The 16,315-nt window shown below is 45.4% G+C and overlaps 1 protein-coding gene across 1 annotated transcript in view; it reads left to right on the top strand.

The window, feature by feature from the left end:
• Nucleotides 1-8,529, top strand: part of LOC131189536 (uncharacterized) — a 34,815-nt gene extending 26,286 nt beyond the window's left edge. Inside the window, exons 9-11 of the mRNA XM_058165665.1 lie at nucleotides 996-1,750; nucleotides 3,434-3,533; nucleotides 5,260-8,529. Of these exons, the coding sequence (XP_058021648.1) occupies nucleotides 996-1,750; nucleotides 3,434-3,533; nucleotides 5,260-6,752 (2,348 nt within the window). The 3' untranslated portion in view covers nucleotides 6,753-8,529. The remainder of the gene's footprint in view (nucleotides 1-995; nucleotides 1,751-3,433; nucleotides 3,534-5,259) is intronic.
• The last annotated feature ends 7,786 nt before the right edge of the window (nucleotides 8,530-16,315 follow it).

Here is a 16,315-nt window from a genome sequence, read left to right as displayed (position 1 = left end):
ATTGCTCTTGTCCTGCCCTCAGATGCTTTGGAGAATAGCTTGACTCCCTCTTCTTTGTGGCAGCCCCTGAGATAGCAAACGCGTGTGAAAAGCCAAATTGAAAATAACCCCAGAGCCCATCCCACCAGTAGCCAGGCAACCAGACTTCAATCATTGCCCAGGAAGATGTTTTGGGAATGTCTCTGGTCCAGGTGGTTCGATCCTCCTTCGTGCATGCTGTTCCCAGGACGGTTGGCCTTGAAGATGTTAAACGACCCAAGCTGGCTTCTCTGAGTCCAAGTCTCCCCATCACTTTACGTGTAACCTTGTTGCTGGTATCCTTATGATTTATATTGACTGTTTCCTAATATGATTTGATTGCTTATTTGTTCCCTATGACTATCATTAAGTGTTGCACCTTATGATTCTTGACAAATGTATCTTTTCTTTTATGTACACTGAGAGCATATGCACCAAAGACACATTCCTAGTGTTTCCAATCACACTTGGCCAATACAGAATTCTATTCTACTCTACTCTACTCTACTCTACTCTACTCTACTCTACTCTACTCTACTCTACTCTACTCTACTCTACTCTATTCTATTCTATTCTATTCTATTCTATTCTATTCTATTCTATTCTATTCCTCTCCTAGAAGGAGGGAGAATCCTATGTTTTAATTATTTGGGTTTATATGGGAATGAGCTAGATCTGGTTTTGTCCTCATTGGTGCCGAAATGATGTACTCAACGAAGTTTTGCATTCAGAGATTGGAACATTTTAACTGCACTTGCTTTGGTTGGGTTCGTCAGTTGGAACATTGACACCAGTATTCTCACCGCAACACCAAAACAACTTATCTGTTTTATTCACAAAGAGAAGATTGGAGAGCAGCTATCCCCCGCTTTCTATTATTTAACTTCCATTATCTAATTATTATTTTCATACTGTGCTGTGTCTCTAAACGTCCTGCAGAAAGTGATCTAATCTGAATGTATTTATTCCGACTCCAGGTTTTAGAGGGCAGCGGGCGGAGAAAATGCTGAAAGAAGAAAAAGACGGAAGTCCAAAGTTAGAAGCGGAAACAGGAGGAGGAAAACTGCCCGTGGCAACTCAGTCTGAGTCCGAGCGACAACCGGAATGGGCAGCATTTCAGAAGAACAAAAATGATCCATTTTGGGGGGTGGCAGAGAGCTGGGAAAGCCAGTGGCAGCAGTTCCTCCAGACATCACAACCCCCTCCCGATGGATGGAAGAATCCGATGATGTCAGAGGATTCCCCCTGGGAAAACCCCCAGGCCTTCCTGCTCTCCTTTGAGCAAGTGGCCAATGCTTGCCGCTGGCCTAGAGAAGAATGGGCCACCCAGCTCTTCCCAGCCTTGAGTGGAGAAGCGGAAGAGGCCGTTGAAAACCTGGAAATCCAAGAGCGAGAAGACTATGGCAAAGTGAAGGCGGCCATCTTGCGAGGGGAAGCCCTGAGGACGGAGATGCAACGCCAGCATTTTCGGCAGTTCTGCTGTCAGGAAGTGGGAGACCCCCGGAGGCTTTACGGCCAGCTCCACAAGCTGTGTCTCCAATGGCTGAAGCCAGAGAGACACACCAAGGAGCAGATCCTGGAACGGCTGATCCTGGAGCAGTTCTTGGTCAGCCTTCCACCGGACCTCCGGAGCTGGATCCGAGCGGGAAGGCCAGACACGTGTTCCCAGGCGGTGGCCCTGGTGGAAGACTTCCTATCAAGTCTGCAAGAGGCCAAATCCGGATCCTGTCAGGTAGGATCTGAATTCCATAACTGGATTAGGCTTCTGGAATTGCCTGCATATAATCTGATGCAAAGGTGTTGCATTCATAATACACAATGCTGAAAGGCGGCTTTTTAAATGAAATGCATTTTTTTTAAAAAAAAATTATTACAGTTGCCTTATTTCCCGCATAGCACTTAGCCCTAGCAATAGCACTTAGACTTACATACTGCTTTGCAGTGCTTTACATCCCTCTCTAAGCAGTTTACAGAGTCTGCAACAATCTGGGTCCTCATTTTACCCACCCTGGAAGGATGGAAGGCTGAGTCAACCTTGAGCCTGGTGAGATCTGAACTGCCAAATTGCAGGCAGCTAGCAGTCAGCAGAAATAGCCTGCAGTACTGCACTCTAACCACTGCACCACCATAGCATAGCCGTGTTGCCTACAATAACCAGTTTATAGGGAGGTAATTCACAGGACTGGACGGTTGCTGGAACTGGGTATGTCTAGTTTAATGAAAAGAAGGACTAGGGGTAACATAGTAGTGTTCCAATATCTCAGGGGCTGCCCAAAGAAGAGGGAATCAAACTATTCTTCAAAGCACCTGACGGCAGGACAAGAAGCAATTGGGTGGAAACTAATCAAGGAGAGAAGCAATCTGGAATGAAGGAGAAATTTCCTAACAGTGAAAACAATTAATCAGTGGAACAACTTGCCTCCAGAATTTGTGGGTGCTCCAATACTGGAGGTATTTAAGAAGAGACTGGACAATCAGTCCAATCCCTCGAAATGGTATCTCTCCGGTTTGAGCAAGGGGTTGGAGTAGAAGACCTCCAATGTCCCTTCCAACTTTATTATTCTGTTTTCCAGCTTTGGGAAGGTCAAACTCGTATATGGAAACTATAAAACTTTAACATTTTACATACAACTACTCTTTGCTTAAAGTCTAGTCACCTAACGGCTGTTTGAAGTCCTCCCCAGAAGGTACTTAGGATCCAGTTTTGGATCTTAGGATCCAGAAGTTGACCTCCCCCGGCCACCGCCACCCCCACGTGGTCACATGATTGCATTATGGTACTTGGCACCTGTCTCACCTTCATGGCCCTTTGCAACATCCAGTGGTCATGTTATCGCAATTTTTGTTGAATTGTTTTTAGTTCTTTTGTTGTTGTTGTTGATTTACAATGTTTACTTCTGGTTTTCTGCAAAAAAAACCCACCTTTTGGATAATAATAATAACAAGAGTTGGAAGGGACCTTGGAGGTCTTCTAGTCCAACCCCCTGCCCAGGCAAGAAACCCTACACCACTTCAGACAAATGGTTATCCAACATCTTCAAAACTTCCGGTGTTGGAGCATTCACAGCTTCTGCAGGCAAGTTGTTCCACTTATTAATTGTTCTCACGGTCAAGAAATTTCTTCCTAGTTCTAAGTGGCTTCTCTCAATAAAACAGGTTCACTTGCCAATCACGTTTGCTAAATGACTGCTGCAAAAAAGGAATAAAATTGGGCACAGTCACATGATCTGCTTAATGACCACTACAACTTATGACTATAATTCCATGCTCAATTACGATCACAGCTTGAGGATTACCTACACTGTTTTGGATCCTGTCTGATTCCGGGTAGCGCTTTGATGGAGAAGGAAACGGCTGATTTTTCCTTTTTATAGCAAAATCCCTCTGAATGGATCCGTCTGTCTCCCTGTTTCAGGAGCTGCTGAAGGATGACCCTGTGGATTTTGATCCTGGAGAGGAAGAACTCTTGGAAACAATGAAGAGGGAAAGAGTTGAAATGGAGATCAGTATGTTGGGTAAGGATTCCCAAGGCAACAGGAAACATATATGAGTATATGGCAAAAGAAACTGAATATGTAAGATTTTACATACAGGATAGAGCTGGCCAAGCTCTGACCAAGTAAACCAGGAGCGTGGCTGATCCTGGGGGAGAGGGGTTCTTGGTGCTCTTTGAGCTTGGTGTTATTTTACACTGTTTACATTTTTATTTTACACAGATGGTTGGTTTGCCGTTGTTTTATTTCTTGCACGCTCCCAAGAGTCATTACCGTAGTTTTTGGAGTATAAGACGCTCTGGAGCAGCGGTCACCAATTGGTGAGAAAATGTTGGTGGTCCGCAGAAAAATTATTTGCATTTTTTAATATTGCACTAAATCAGGGGTCCTCAGACTATGGGCTCTTTCTCACAGTGGCTGCTTAGCTCCAACAACTGCTTCCTGTTGGGGCCCTAAGGAGCCCAAGCGGGCAGGCGAGAGGTGGCTGGGAGGGGAGGGGCGAGTAGAGGCTGGCGAGGCGCCCCTTGACATGAATGGCATCGAGTTGGCCATGCCCACCCAGTCACATGACCAGCTAGCCATGCCCATCCGGCCGGTCATTAGGAAGATCATATTAGTGGTCCGCAGAATTGAAAATTATGAATTTAGTGGTCCTTGAGGTCCGAAAAGTTGGTGACCCCTGCTCTGGAGTATAAAACTCTGTTTTTTTGGGGGGGAAATAAGAAAAAAAAATCTGCCTCTGCCTACCAGCATCCATTGGTATTCATCTGGCTAGCGTCCTCTCAGTGCGTGAGAGAGTGGAGGGCTGTTTGGAAACTGAAACAGTATTTGCTGTGTGAGCAACAACAAAGGAGACAGCAAGGAGACTGGGCGTGGCTTAGCTCTGCAGCTCTGAGTCTGTGCTGAGCTGAGCTGAAAATTAGTCTGCTGCTCAAAACTGAAACTGAAACTCCTCTGCTTGTGTTTTGCTTGTATTTACTACCACACTGGAAAACCTGCTTTTGGTATTGTATATCTACTTCGTGTGTTGTTATATTATATATAAAGAGAAGTTATTGAATCCTGCTGAATCAGTTACTTGTGGGAGTTTTCTGGATGTGATTGCTGCTGCAAACTCTTTTTTTTTTATTTGCATTTATATCCCGCCCTTCTCCGAAGACTCAGGGCGGCTTACACTGTGTCAAGCAATAGTCTTCATCCATTTGTATATTATATACAAAGTCAACTTTTATTGCCCCCAACAATCTGGATCCTCATTTTACCTACCTTATAAAGGATGGAAGGCTGAGTCAACCTTGGGCCTGGTGGGACTTGAACTTGCAGTAATTGCAAGCAGCTGTGTTAATAACAGACTGTCTTAGCAGTCTGAGCCACTCTGAGTCCTTGCATCAATAGCAAACAGCCAGGTCAGTTTCAGCACATTATTGCAGCCTGATTTAGCACGAGCAGCTGATAGATTGGGCGGGTAGATTGGCCTCCCGGAACATTCCCAATCAGCTGTTCCAGGCTGCAGGAATTGCCCCAGACCATTGCAGCCTCCATGCCTTGCATTGTTGGCTACATTCGGTGTATAAGACGCACCCAATTTTTTACCCTCTTTTGGGGTGGGGGGGAAGTGCGTCTTATAATCTGAAAAATACGGTAATTACTTGGGATATAGTTCTTTATCAACGACCAGACATTCAGGACGTTGGAAGCAAATTCCAGCTGAAAGGAAGTTAAAGGCATTTTTCCTCTTTCTTGGCAGGTAACGGATGGGAAAGTGGAGTCAAGATGGACGATTCTTTGGGTGACGATGAAAAGCCGGAGGCAACCTACAGGACAGACTCCACGAGACGCCCCGTGAATCTGCCATTAAACTCCAAGTCGAAAAATCACACCCAGGAGACACCCATGGAGGACGAGAAGGAACGCCTTCTGCTGGCAAAAAGATTTTCTACTGCTGTTATTGGAAAGACCACTTTATCCAGCAAGGATAAAACGCCTTTGTTCTCCAAGTATGGTCGGAAGTATCACTACAGAGTGGAACTTGACATGATAGATTCCTCGGAGGACTTTGAAGAATGGCCTAGCTCAGAGGACGATCTCCAGTGTCTTTCCGACTTCGGCGGCAAGGAAGAAAATAGAAGAATTGAGAAAAACTGCAGGTTTTCTGGAAAGAGAAATGGGAATCATTTCAACAGGTATCAGTGCAGTTATCTAGAAGAAGAAGAACACGACCATTCGCTTGAGTACGTGAAAACCTTCAGTAATGCAAACTCGCTAAATATAATTCAGGCCCCTAATGACGCTGAAAGGAAAGTGTATGAATGTTCTCAGTGCGAGAAACAATTTGGTAAATTTAGTCAATGGAATCAACATCAGAAAATCCACACCGGAGAAAAACCGTACAAATGTTTCCAATGTGGGAAGACTTTCAATCAAGCGGGAAATCTGAAGACCCACCAGAAAATTCATACCGGAGAGAGACCCTACGGATGTTCCCAGTGTGGGAAAAGCTTCAATCAGGCAGGGAATCTGAAGACCCACCAGAAAATCCACACCGGGGAGAGACCCTACAAATGTCCTCAGTGTGGGAAAAGCTTCACCCGAGGGATCCTTTTGAAGATACACCAAAGGATCCACACTGGAGAAACACCGTACAAATGTTCCGAGTGCGGGAAAGGATTCAATGAGATGCGGAACTTGAAAAGACACCAGAGAATTCATACCGGAGAGAAACCTCACAGATGTTCCCAGTGTGGGAAATGCTTCACCGAGGCGGATGTGTTGAAAATACATCAAAGAACGCACACCGGAGAGAGGCCGTACAAGTGTTCGGAGTGTGGGAAATGCTTCAATAAATCGGGAACTTTGAGGAGACATCAAAGGATTCATACCGGAGAGAGACCCTACAAATGCTCTCAGTGTGGGAAAGGTTTCAACCAGATGGGAACTTTGAAAAAACACCAGAGGCTTCACCCAGGCGAGAAACACTACAAATGTTCTCAAATCCACGCGGCAATTTATATCGGTGAGAAACCGCACAAGTGCTCCGACTGCGGAAAATGTTTCCGACAGGCAGGACTGCTGAAGAGGCATCAAAGAATTCATACCGGCGAAAGACCCTACCGATGTTCTCAGTGTGGGAAATGGTTCAATCAATCAGGAACTCTGAAGAGACACCAGAGAATTCATACCGGAGACAAACCACCCCACTTTCTTAGCGGTGGACATACATCGGTCAGGGAAGTGACTTGAAGAACTATCTGGAAATTCGTATTTCAGGAAAAAGCCACAGATGTAACTAAAACCTAGCAGGGAAAATCTCCCATAATCGGAATGTAGTAATTGAAAGATACAATCCATTGAAAACAAAAGAGTGGCAGTAGAATAGAAGAAAGAGTTTTAGTGTATGATTGGGATAAAGGCAGGGAGTTCTCGACTTGCAACCACAGTTGGGGTTGGAATTTCAGTTGCTAAGTGATGCGGTCAATAAGCGAGTCACCACGGGACCAGATCTGATTTTACAACCGGTTGTTGTTGTTTTTATCGTGATTGCTAAGTAAATCTGGCTGCCCCAATTGACTTCACTTGTGGAAAGATCACAAATTGCAGTCATGAGGTACTGCAACCATCAGTTGTCGTGACTGAATTATGATCGTGCGATTGAGGGATGGTCGTAAGTCACTTTTTCCAAAACCATCGTAAGTTGGAACTGCCATTAAAGGAATGGCGATCAGTCAAAGATTACTTGTAAAATCAATATAAATATTATTGCCCTCCATCTCTCACCCAAATTATGAATTATGTAGATTATGCTTTCTGAAAGCAGAGAGAGATCTGAAAGAAAATGTGGAGTCGAATTCAACTTATTGCTTTAGGAGCTTTTGAAAAGAAAACAGAGAAGGATCATTACATACTTCAAATCCATTAATGGATGCCATACAGAATAAAGGGACTTGTCCTCTTTTGTCCCACTGAATGCTGGGACAAAAACTCCAAAACATTCCTTAGTAATGACAGATGGTTGAGCATTTGGATCAATTTTGCAACGAGATGATGGGATACTCCTCACCAGAGGTGTCCACCTATCCATGGACCCATTTGGGATGGCTGCATGGAGCCAAGGTTGGACTTGATGGTCTTAATGACTCTCTCCAGCTCTGGTTCCATGATTCCTGACAGGACCAAATGACGGTGAGTTTGGGTCCCAACTGTACCTAGTGGTTTGCCATCTTTAATTTTGGCCATCAGAGCTGGTACAGCATTGGGAGGTTCTTCTGGACTCACAACCTTCTGGACTCACCACTCCTGCTCAACGAGCAAGCGGCACATGGCAAGGAGGGCCTTTGCATAAATAAGTCTTGTGCATTAGCCACACTTTTTCCAACACTATCGGGCCCTGCTCGCAGTCGGCCATGCCTTACACGTCTCAATTGGACTGTTGGCAATGCACTCTAGTGGGGCTGCCCTTGAAGAGCATTCAGAAGCTACAACTGATCCAGTAGGGGTGCATCACAAGATACCCAGATAATAATACTTCTACTACATGAGCTCCCAAGATCCTTCAGGGTGCTGGTCATAACCTTTAAAGCCCTACATGGGCCCAGTTTTTATTTGCAGGACTGACTATCCCTGCTCATCGCCTAGTTCTGGCAAGTGGGCATCTTCAGTTAAACAACCCTTCAGTTAAACAGTGTTTCCTGATGGGGACACGGAAGCATGCCTTTGTCCTAGCAACTGCCTTATGGAACAGCCTCCGGCACCCTCAAGATACAGATGGTCAGTGTTGACCTTCAGGAAAGCTGTGAGGATCTGGCTTTCCATCCCAGGCGCTAGGACCAGGATGTTGATGGTGCCGGCAAGATGTGGTTGATTGATTGATGGAAGCAAGTTTTATCTGAACCCCTGATATAGTTTTAAATGCTTGTTTTGTTTTGATCATATTGTGTTTTTTCGCTCTTGCATGCCACCTAAAGTGTCTTTTCTAATAGACGGGTGGCTATGTAAGTTTGTTTAAGAAATAAAACTTTTTTTGTAAATATATCTATCTATCTATCTCATACTGGAGAGAGAATACTGAAATGTTAGCGTGGTAATGGCTTCAAGTCAGATCTGGGGGTGGGGGGGAAATGTACTCTATTACACGGCTCTCCAAACTTGGCAATGCTGGCTGAGGAATTCTGGGAGTTGAAGTCCACAAGTCAGGCAGTCATGCTGGCTGAGGAATTCTGGGAGTTGAAGTCCACAAGTCTTAAAAGTTGCCAAGTTTGGAGACCCCTGCTCTGTGCCTTCTTGTGCCAGTAGCTGATGAAGAGCACCATACCATACAATAGAGCAGGGCTCTCTAAACTTAGCAACTTTTAAGACTTGTGGACTTCAACTCCCAGAATTCCTCAGCCAGCATGACCGGCTGGCTGAGGAATTCTGGGAGTTGAAGTCCACAAGTCTTAAAAGTTGCCAAGTTTGGAGACCCGTGCTCTGTTGTATGGTAGAATGCTGATAGAAATGCTCTGAACGTGGAAGGGGGGCTTCAGTTCAGTGCGGTGATGTAGCTTGCTATAAATTATAATATAAATTCCTGTATGTTATATACTATAACTATAAATTCCAACACTGGAAATTTTTAAGAAAATGTTGGATAGACATTTGTCTGAAATGGTGTAGGGTTTCCTGCCTGGGCAGGGGGTTGGACTAGAAGACCTCCAAGGTCCCTTCCAACTCTGATATTATTATTAAATTAAGGAATTCACTCTCATAGCGTTGGGACTATTTGGCAGCTGTTTAAAAGAAGAGAAGTGGTTTTCTCACCGCTCAACTGATTCTTTGAGACGAACAGGATGAGGTTACAAGATTTTTTTGCGTTAAGTCAACCTATCTCCCTAAGGAAAGAGACTTCCTGCTTCAAAGAGCCGTCCAACGAATTGACAAGAAGGCAGGTCTCTGATAACGGGGAATTTTAAGGCTGCTTATTTATAGAAGGGTCTTGAGTTTCTGGTCTTTGGGGACCAGCCTTTATATGTATGGAAGCATGAGGGTCGCTTGTGAAAAATTATCATTTAAGACTGCCTGCAGGAAAAATGCCTGAAGTATTTTTTTTTTTAATTTGCATTTATATCCCGCCCTTCTCCGAAGACTCAGGGCGGCTTACACTATGTCAAGCAATAGTCTTCATCCATTTGTATATTATATACAAAGTCAACTTATTGCCCCCCCAACAATCTGGGTCCTCATTTTACCTACCTTATAAAGGATGGAAGGCTGAGTCAACCTTGGGCCTGGTGGGGCTTGAACCTGCAGTAATTGCAAGCAGCTGTGTTAATAACAGACTGTCTTACCAGTCTGAGCCACAGAGAAAATCAATCCTCCTACATAGAGAAAAGCGAGGGAAAGAGACAGATTATCCTGAGGGGCTTCCATTAAGGAAGATGCAGAGGATGGCTTAATGAAGATCCTATAGCCATGTTGGCGAACCTATGGAACGCATGCTGAAAGTGGCACGCAGAACCATCTCGCGTGGGACACGTGGCCTCGCTGGTTCCTCTTCCGTGTTTCTGTGCACACACATGCGCCGGTCAGCTGGCCTTCGCGCACACAGTAGCAGCAAAACCCGGAAGAGCAGTATTTGTTGAGTGCACCTCCACGCCGAAAACCGGAAGTTTGGGTGCTGGCACACGCATGCACAATGGAACGTTGCTCTTCCGGGTTTTGGCGCTCCCACACGCGAAGGCCAGCAAGGCCGCATGGTCCAGGCAGGATGGTTTTGTTTGACATTTCTGGCACGCTGGTCAGCACATGGTGATGTTAATGGTTAGCCATCACTGTCCTATACGATAGCGTTCCTCAAAACTTTATTTCTCAGGATCCCTTCCCACTTCTGAATATTAGAAGAGCCTTTCTTTCTCTGAATTATATATATCGGTATTTACCAATTAAAAATTATAACGGATGCATTCACTGCCACTACTTCTCTTCACATGGGATTTAATATTGTATTATTTTTCATCATAGCCTGAGAAATAATTTTGATTTCACAGATTCCTAAGTGTGTCTTGAGGAACCCCTACAGGTCCTAGAATCACTTTTTTTTTTAAATTTGCATTTATATCCTACCCTTCTCCGAAGACTCAGGGCGGCTTACACTATGTTAGCCTTCATCCTATTTGTATATTTATATACAAAGTCAACTTATTGCCCCCAACAATCTGGGTCCTCATTTTACCTACCTGATAAAGAATGGAAGGCTGAGTCAACCTTGGGCCTGGTGGGACTAGTAATTGCAGGCAGCTGTGTTAATAACAGACTGTCTGACCAGTCTGAGCCACAGAGGCCCTTTTTTTTTTTTTTTTTGAGAAACATAGCATATTGTGGGGAGTAGTTTCTGGTGAAAACCAAAATAAATAAGGCAGGCAGAAGAAAGGAAGGAAGGAAGGAGAGAGAAAGAGAGAAAGAAAAGGAAAGAAAGGAAGGAAGAAAAAGAAAGGAAGGAAGGAAAGAAAGAAAGAGTAGTCCTTATTTAATGGCCACAATCGGGACTAGCAGTTGCTAAATGAAATTGTGTTTATGATCTTACCTCAACTTCTTTTGTTTTACAGACCTGTGAAGGTCATAAATGTAAGGATTAGTCTCAATTTTTCATCAGCGTCATAAACTGCAGGTGGTCACTAAATGAGGCAGTTGCTAAACAAGAACTACCTGTAATGCTGAGGGGGAAACTGTGCCAAGAGGCTTTCTCTTATTATCCTGGTCAATAAAACCATCTCTTGGCTTTATACTACCCAGTTTCCCTCAAAATAAGACATCCCCTGATAATAAGCCCAATCGGGCTTTTGAGCGCATGGCAATAAGGCCAAGCGCTTATTTCAGGGTTCAAAAAAAATATAAGACAGGGTCTTATTTTCGGGGAAACACAATATTGGCATATAAGAGTAAGAGGGAGGAAATGAAATACCAGTACTTTTAATTCCCAGCTTGGATTTTTCTCTCTCTTAGTATAGTGATAAATTGTGTCAATGATTCAACACAAAAGAGATATTTTATCCCATTAGGGTGGGAGGTTGCCTTATAGGTGAGATGAGTGGTGTACAAATCAGATGGATGGATGGATTTAAAATTTTAAAAGAAGTTGAACTCACCAGAGGGTTCAGCGCCGCTTCCCAATCCCTCCTTAAAATGGTAGAATAGTGGTGCCACTGCAGCTAAAATCTGGTGAGTTTGGAGCTTTCTATCTCATCTAATGGGTAACTTGAAGGCCATGGTGCTGGCTGCAGGAAAGAACAAAACAAGATTTTGGAAAATCAAAATCATGTGAAGTATTACGGTAGTACCAATTTATAAATCCTTAGTAAAGACCACACTTGAAATACTGCATCCAGTTTTGGTCACCACATTACGAAACAGTTGTTGAGACTTTAGAAGGAATGCAGAGATCAATTAAGATGATTAAAGGTTTGGAGATTAAAACGGGAATGGTTGCAGGATTTGGGTTTGGCCAGTCTAGAGAAAAGAAGGACTGGAGGGTGGGGGGAATGGGGGACACATGATTGCAGTATTCCAGTATTTGAGAGGCTGCTCCAAAGATGAGGAGGGTCAACTTATTTTCCAAAGCACCAGAGGGCAGAACAAGAAACAATGGATGGAAACTAATCAAGGAAAGAAGAAACCTGGAATTAAGGAGAAACTTCCTAACAGAACAATTGACCAATGGAACAGCCTGCCTTCCGAAGTTGTGGGAGCTTCAGCGCTGGAGGTTTTTAAGAAGAAACTGGACAGCCACTTCTATGAAATGGTATAGACCTGGCAGGGGGCTGGAATAGAAGGCCTTCAAGGTCCTTTCCAGATCCCATCCCATTCCATGTTGGCAGGTGTGTCCCCAAAGGGTGGGAGGTGACATGGGATTTTTCCGGGGCCCAAAAGTTTGTTTTAAAAGGTAAAAGTGGCTTTGGAATGGAACTTAACGGCTACATGAGCGCAACTGTGCAATGTTCTATTTTCTTAGCAAGAAGAAGCAAGTGATCATCCCAGGGGTGAAATGCTCCCGGTTCGGACCGGATCAGCTGATCTGGTAGCAATGGCAGCGGGTGGTTCGGAGAACTGGTAGCAAAAATCCCTGGCCCCCTGCCCATGCCCACCCAATCGCCTGGTCGCCCGCCTGCCACTTCTTTTTAAAAATGATTTTAAAAGGTTAAAAAAAAGGCTCTGACGATCACAGCTGAGCCGCACGATCATCGGAGCCTTTTTTTTACTTTTAAAAGCATTTTTTTACAACCTATTCGTGCATCACAGCTGATCACCCCCGCCCCTCGCATGCTGTTCTTGCCCCATGCTTCCTTTCGGCGTGCACTCGCTTTTGGTGCATGGTGCACAGCATATGTGTCGTGTCCCACTCCTCCTCTGACGGCCGGGTCTGGAAAGTTTGTCTCAAGCGTGGCCACGAAGCCTCTGCAGCTTTGCCAAAGTCCTGTCAGAGTTCTCAGGCAGGCAGGAATCCAAGGTGTGACTTCAGCAATCAGATTAGACTTTGCTTGACTCAAAGAATGCCAGAAAGCAGATCCTTTATATAGGCCATGGGGTGGGGCTCCATCACTCAGCACTTATCCAGGCCTGCCCCTCCCTTCCTTTTGCTGACGTCGCCTCTCCATTCTCCGGAAGCGTGGATCCATCTACTCTCCAGCTGTTGGCAATTCCAGCTCGTGACTGGCTTCATGCTCACATGCTGTGGGGGGGAGGTTTATTTGCTCAGTTTGTCCGGGCATGGTGCCAGGGCTGGGGGCTGAAGGCATGCCAGGCCATTCGTCTTGCTCGGTCTGTCAGGGCATGGTGTCAGGACTGGGGGCTGGAGGCATGCCAGGCCATTCGTCTTCATTATCCGTCTCTGGCTGAGATAACAGGAGATGAGAGGGGCCCGGCTGCGGAGAGGGGGGCGGCCGAGGCACAACAATGCATGCGCAGCCAGCGAACCAATAGTAAACCGGTTCAGATTTCACCACTGGATCAGCCATTTGGCTTGTTGGGTTTGTTACTTCCCAGCCTGGCCTGCAGCCCAGGAATGCATTCCGTCTTAGCTTCCTAACCCAGAAAAATCAGCTCGGCCTTACTTGGATAAACTGAAATGTGATTGGCGTTTACCTCAGCTCTGAATTACTTCAGAATTTGTGGGTGCTCAATCCCTGGAGGCTTTTAAGAAGAGACTGGACAGCCACTTGTCTGAAATTGTATAGGGTCTCCTGCTTCAGCCAGGGGCAAGATCTCCAGAGTCCATTCCAACTCTTACTCTGAATTCTGTACCAAAGGTGCTTCCCCCCGCCCCAAGAGTCAAGTGAACTTTCTGGTTTTTCTTTGAAGACGTTTTGCTTCTCATCCAAGAAGCTTCTTCAGCTCTTGACTGGATGGCGGGGAATGGATTTACATTCCTTGCAGACAACTGGTCATTTTCATTCTGTCTAGTTTAATAGAAAGAAGGACTAGGGGAGACATGATAGCAGTGTTCCAATATCTCAGGGGTGGCCACAAAGAAGAGGGAGTCAAGCTATTCTCCAAAGCACCTGAGGGTAGAACAAGAAGCAATGGGTGGAAACTGATCAAGGAAAGAAGCAACTTAGAACTAAGAAGAAATTTCCTGACAGTTAGAACAATTAATCAGTGGGACGACTTGCCTGCAGAAGTTGTGAATGCTCCAACACTGGAAATTTTTAAGAAAATGTTGGATAACCATCTGTCTGAGATGGTGTAGGGTTTCCTGCCTGGGCAGGGGGTTGGACTAGAAGGCTTCCAAGGTCCCTTCCAACTCTGTTGTTATATTATATTCTTTTACAGAGCTTGTGAGGCCACTCGGAGATTTATCTGTGTCCTCAGGGTCACAGAGGGGGAGGGATACGACCTCCAGAGGTGGGTTTCAGCAGGTTCTGACCAGTTCTGGAGAACCGGGAGCGGAAATTTTGAGTAGTTCGGAGAACCGGTAGTAAAAATTCTGACGGGCCTCGTCCCCATCTATTCTCTGCCTCCCGCGTCCCAGCTGATTGGGAGGAAATGGGGATTTTGCAGTAACCTTCTCCTGGAGTTGGGTGGGAATGGAGATTTTACAGTATCCTTCCCCTGCCATGCCCACCAAGCTGTTGTGTCTCATCCAATCTCACCTCAGCCGGGGTCTTCTTATCTGCTTCCGAACACGGAGGAATGTTCTAGTATGCCTCCTGGCCCCAGCCCTGGCTCCATGCCCAGACAGGCTGAAGAGGAAGAAATACCTCCAGCCCCCAGCTCTGGCTCCATGCCCAGGCAAACGGAGCAACTAGACCCCTCCCCCTCCTCCACAGCATGTGAGCCTGAGGGAGGTCTATTACCAACAGCTGCCGACTGGAGTGACCCTCGCGTCAGACTTGATAGGCGGAGGCAACAGAAGGAAGGGAGGGGCAGGCCTGGATAAGTGCTGAGTCATGGAGCCACACCCCATGGCCTATATAAAGGATCTGCTTTCTGGCATTCTCTGAGTCAGGCAAAGTCTAAACATATCTTGCTGAAGTCACTTTCTGGTCTCCTGCCTGCCCTGAGGACTTTGCTAGGACTTTGGCAGAGCTGCAGAGGCACACCTGATTCGGATTTCCCTGACCCGGCCGTCAGCGGAGGAGTGGGACACGACACAAGCCACCCCCACAGAACCGGTAGTAAAAAAAATTGAAATCCATCACTGACGACATACAGCTGGAAGAATATAAACTCTTCCATTCCCCACCATCCAGTCAGAGCTGAAGAAGCTTCTTGGATGAGAAGCGAAACGTCTTCAAAGAAAAACCAGAAAATCCAGTTGCCTTTTGCGGGGGGGGGGGGAAGAAATTGGGACAACCATGACCTGGATGACTGAGAATCTGCATAGACATCTGTATTCCGTACTTCATAGGCAAAGTGCTGCTCTTTGAACTACAAAGTAGGGAAGTCGGGGAGAAGCTGAGAAGTGGGAGAGAAGCAATGGGTCACTGTAGGGTTGTAGAAACGCAACACACAGCATTATGGTCCGGGCATGACTAGGTGGCTCAGTGGCTAAGACACTGAGCTCGCTGATCAGGCAGTTCGGCGGTTCGAATCCTTAGTACAGGTCTCCTCCCCTCCTCCAGCAGGGGGTTCGACTAGATCAGGGGTCTCCAACCTTGGCAACTTTAAGCCTGGTGGACTTCAACTCCCAGAATTCCCCAGCCAGCTTTCTGGGAGTTGAAGTCCACCAGGCTTAAAGTTGCCAAGGTTGGAGACCCCTGGACTATTTATTTATTTATTTATTTTGTCATATAGTGTATATATAAGCATAAGCATGAAATAACTATACAATATATAAGCATATATATAAGCATGAGTATGTAATAACTATATTAATTGGATATAACGAAAGGAAACAATAGGACAGGAACGGTAGGCATACTTATGCTCTTATGCACGCTCCTTACAGACCTCTTAGGAATGGGGTGAGGTCAATAGTAGACAGTTTGTGGTTGAAGCTTTGGGGATTTTGGGAAGAGACCACAGTCAGGTAGTGTATTCCAAGTATTAACAACTCTGTTAGTGAAGTCATATTTTCTGCAATCAAGATTGGAGCGGTTAAATTAAGCTTAAATCTATTGTGTGCTTGTGTATTGTTGCAACTGAAGCTGAAGTAGTCTTCGACAGGAAGGACATTGTAATAGATGATTCTATGAGTTAAACTCAGGTCATGTCGAAGGCGGCGGAGTTCTAAATTTTCTAAACCCAGGATTTCAAGTCTGGTGGCTTAAGGTATTTTGTTGTATTCAGAGGAGTGGAGAACTCTTCTTGTAAAATATTTCTGGACACAATTGTAT

The sequence above is a fragment of the Ahaetulla prasina genome, chromosome 2 (assembly GCF_028640845.1).
Source record: "Ahaetulla prasina isolate Xishuangbanna chromosome 2, ASM2864084v1, whole genome shotgun sequence".
Taxonomy (NCBI): Eukaryota; Metazoa; Chordata; class Lepidosauria; order Squamata; family Colubridae; genus Ahaetulla; species Ahaetulla prasina.
The sequence above is the reverse complement of the archived record's forward strand: the minus strand, read 5'-3'. Positions and strand labels throughout refer to the sequence as shown.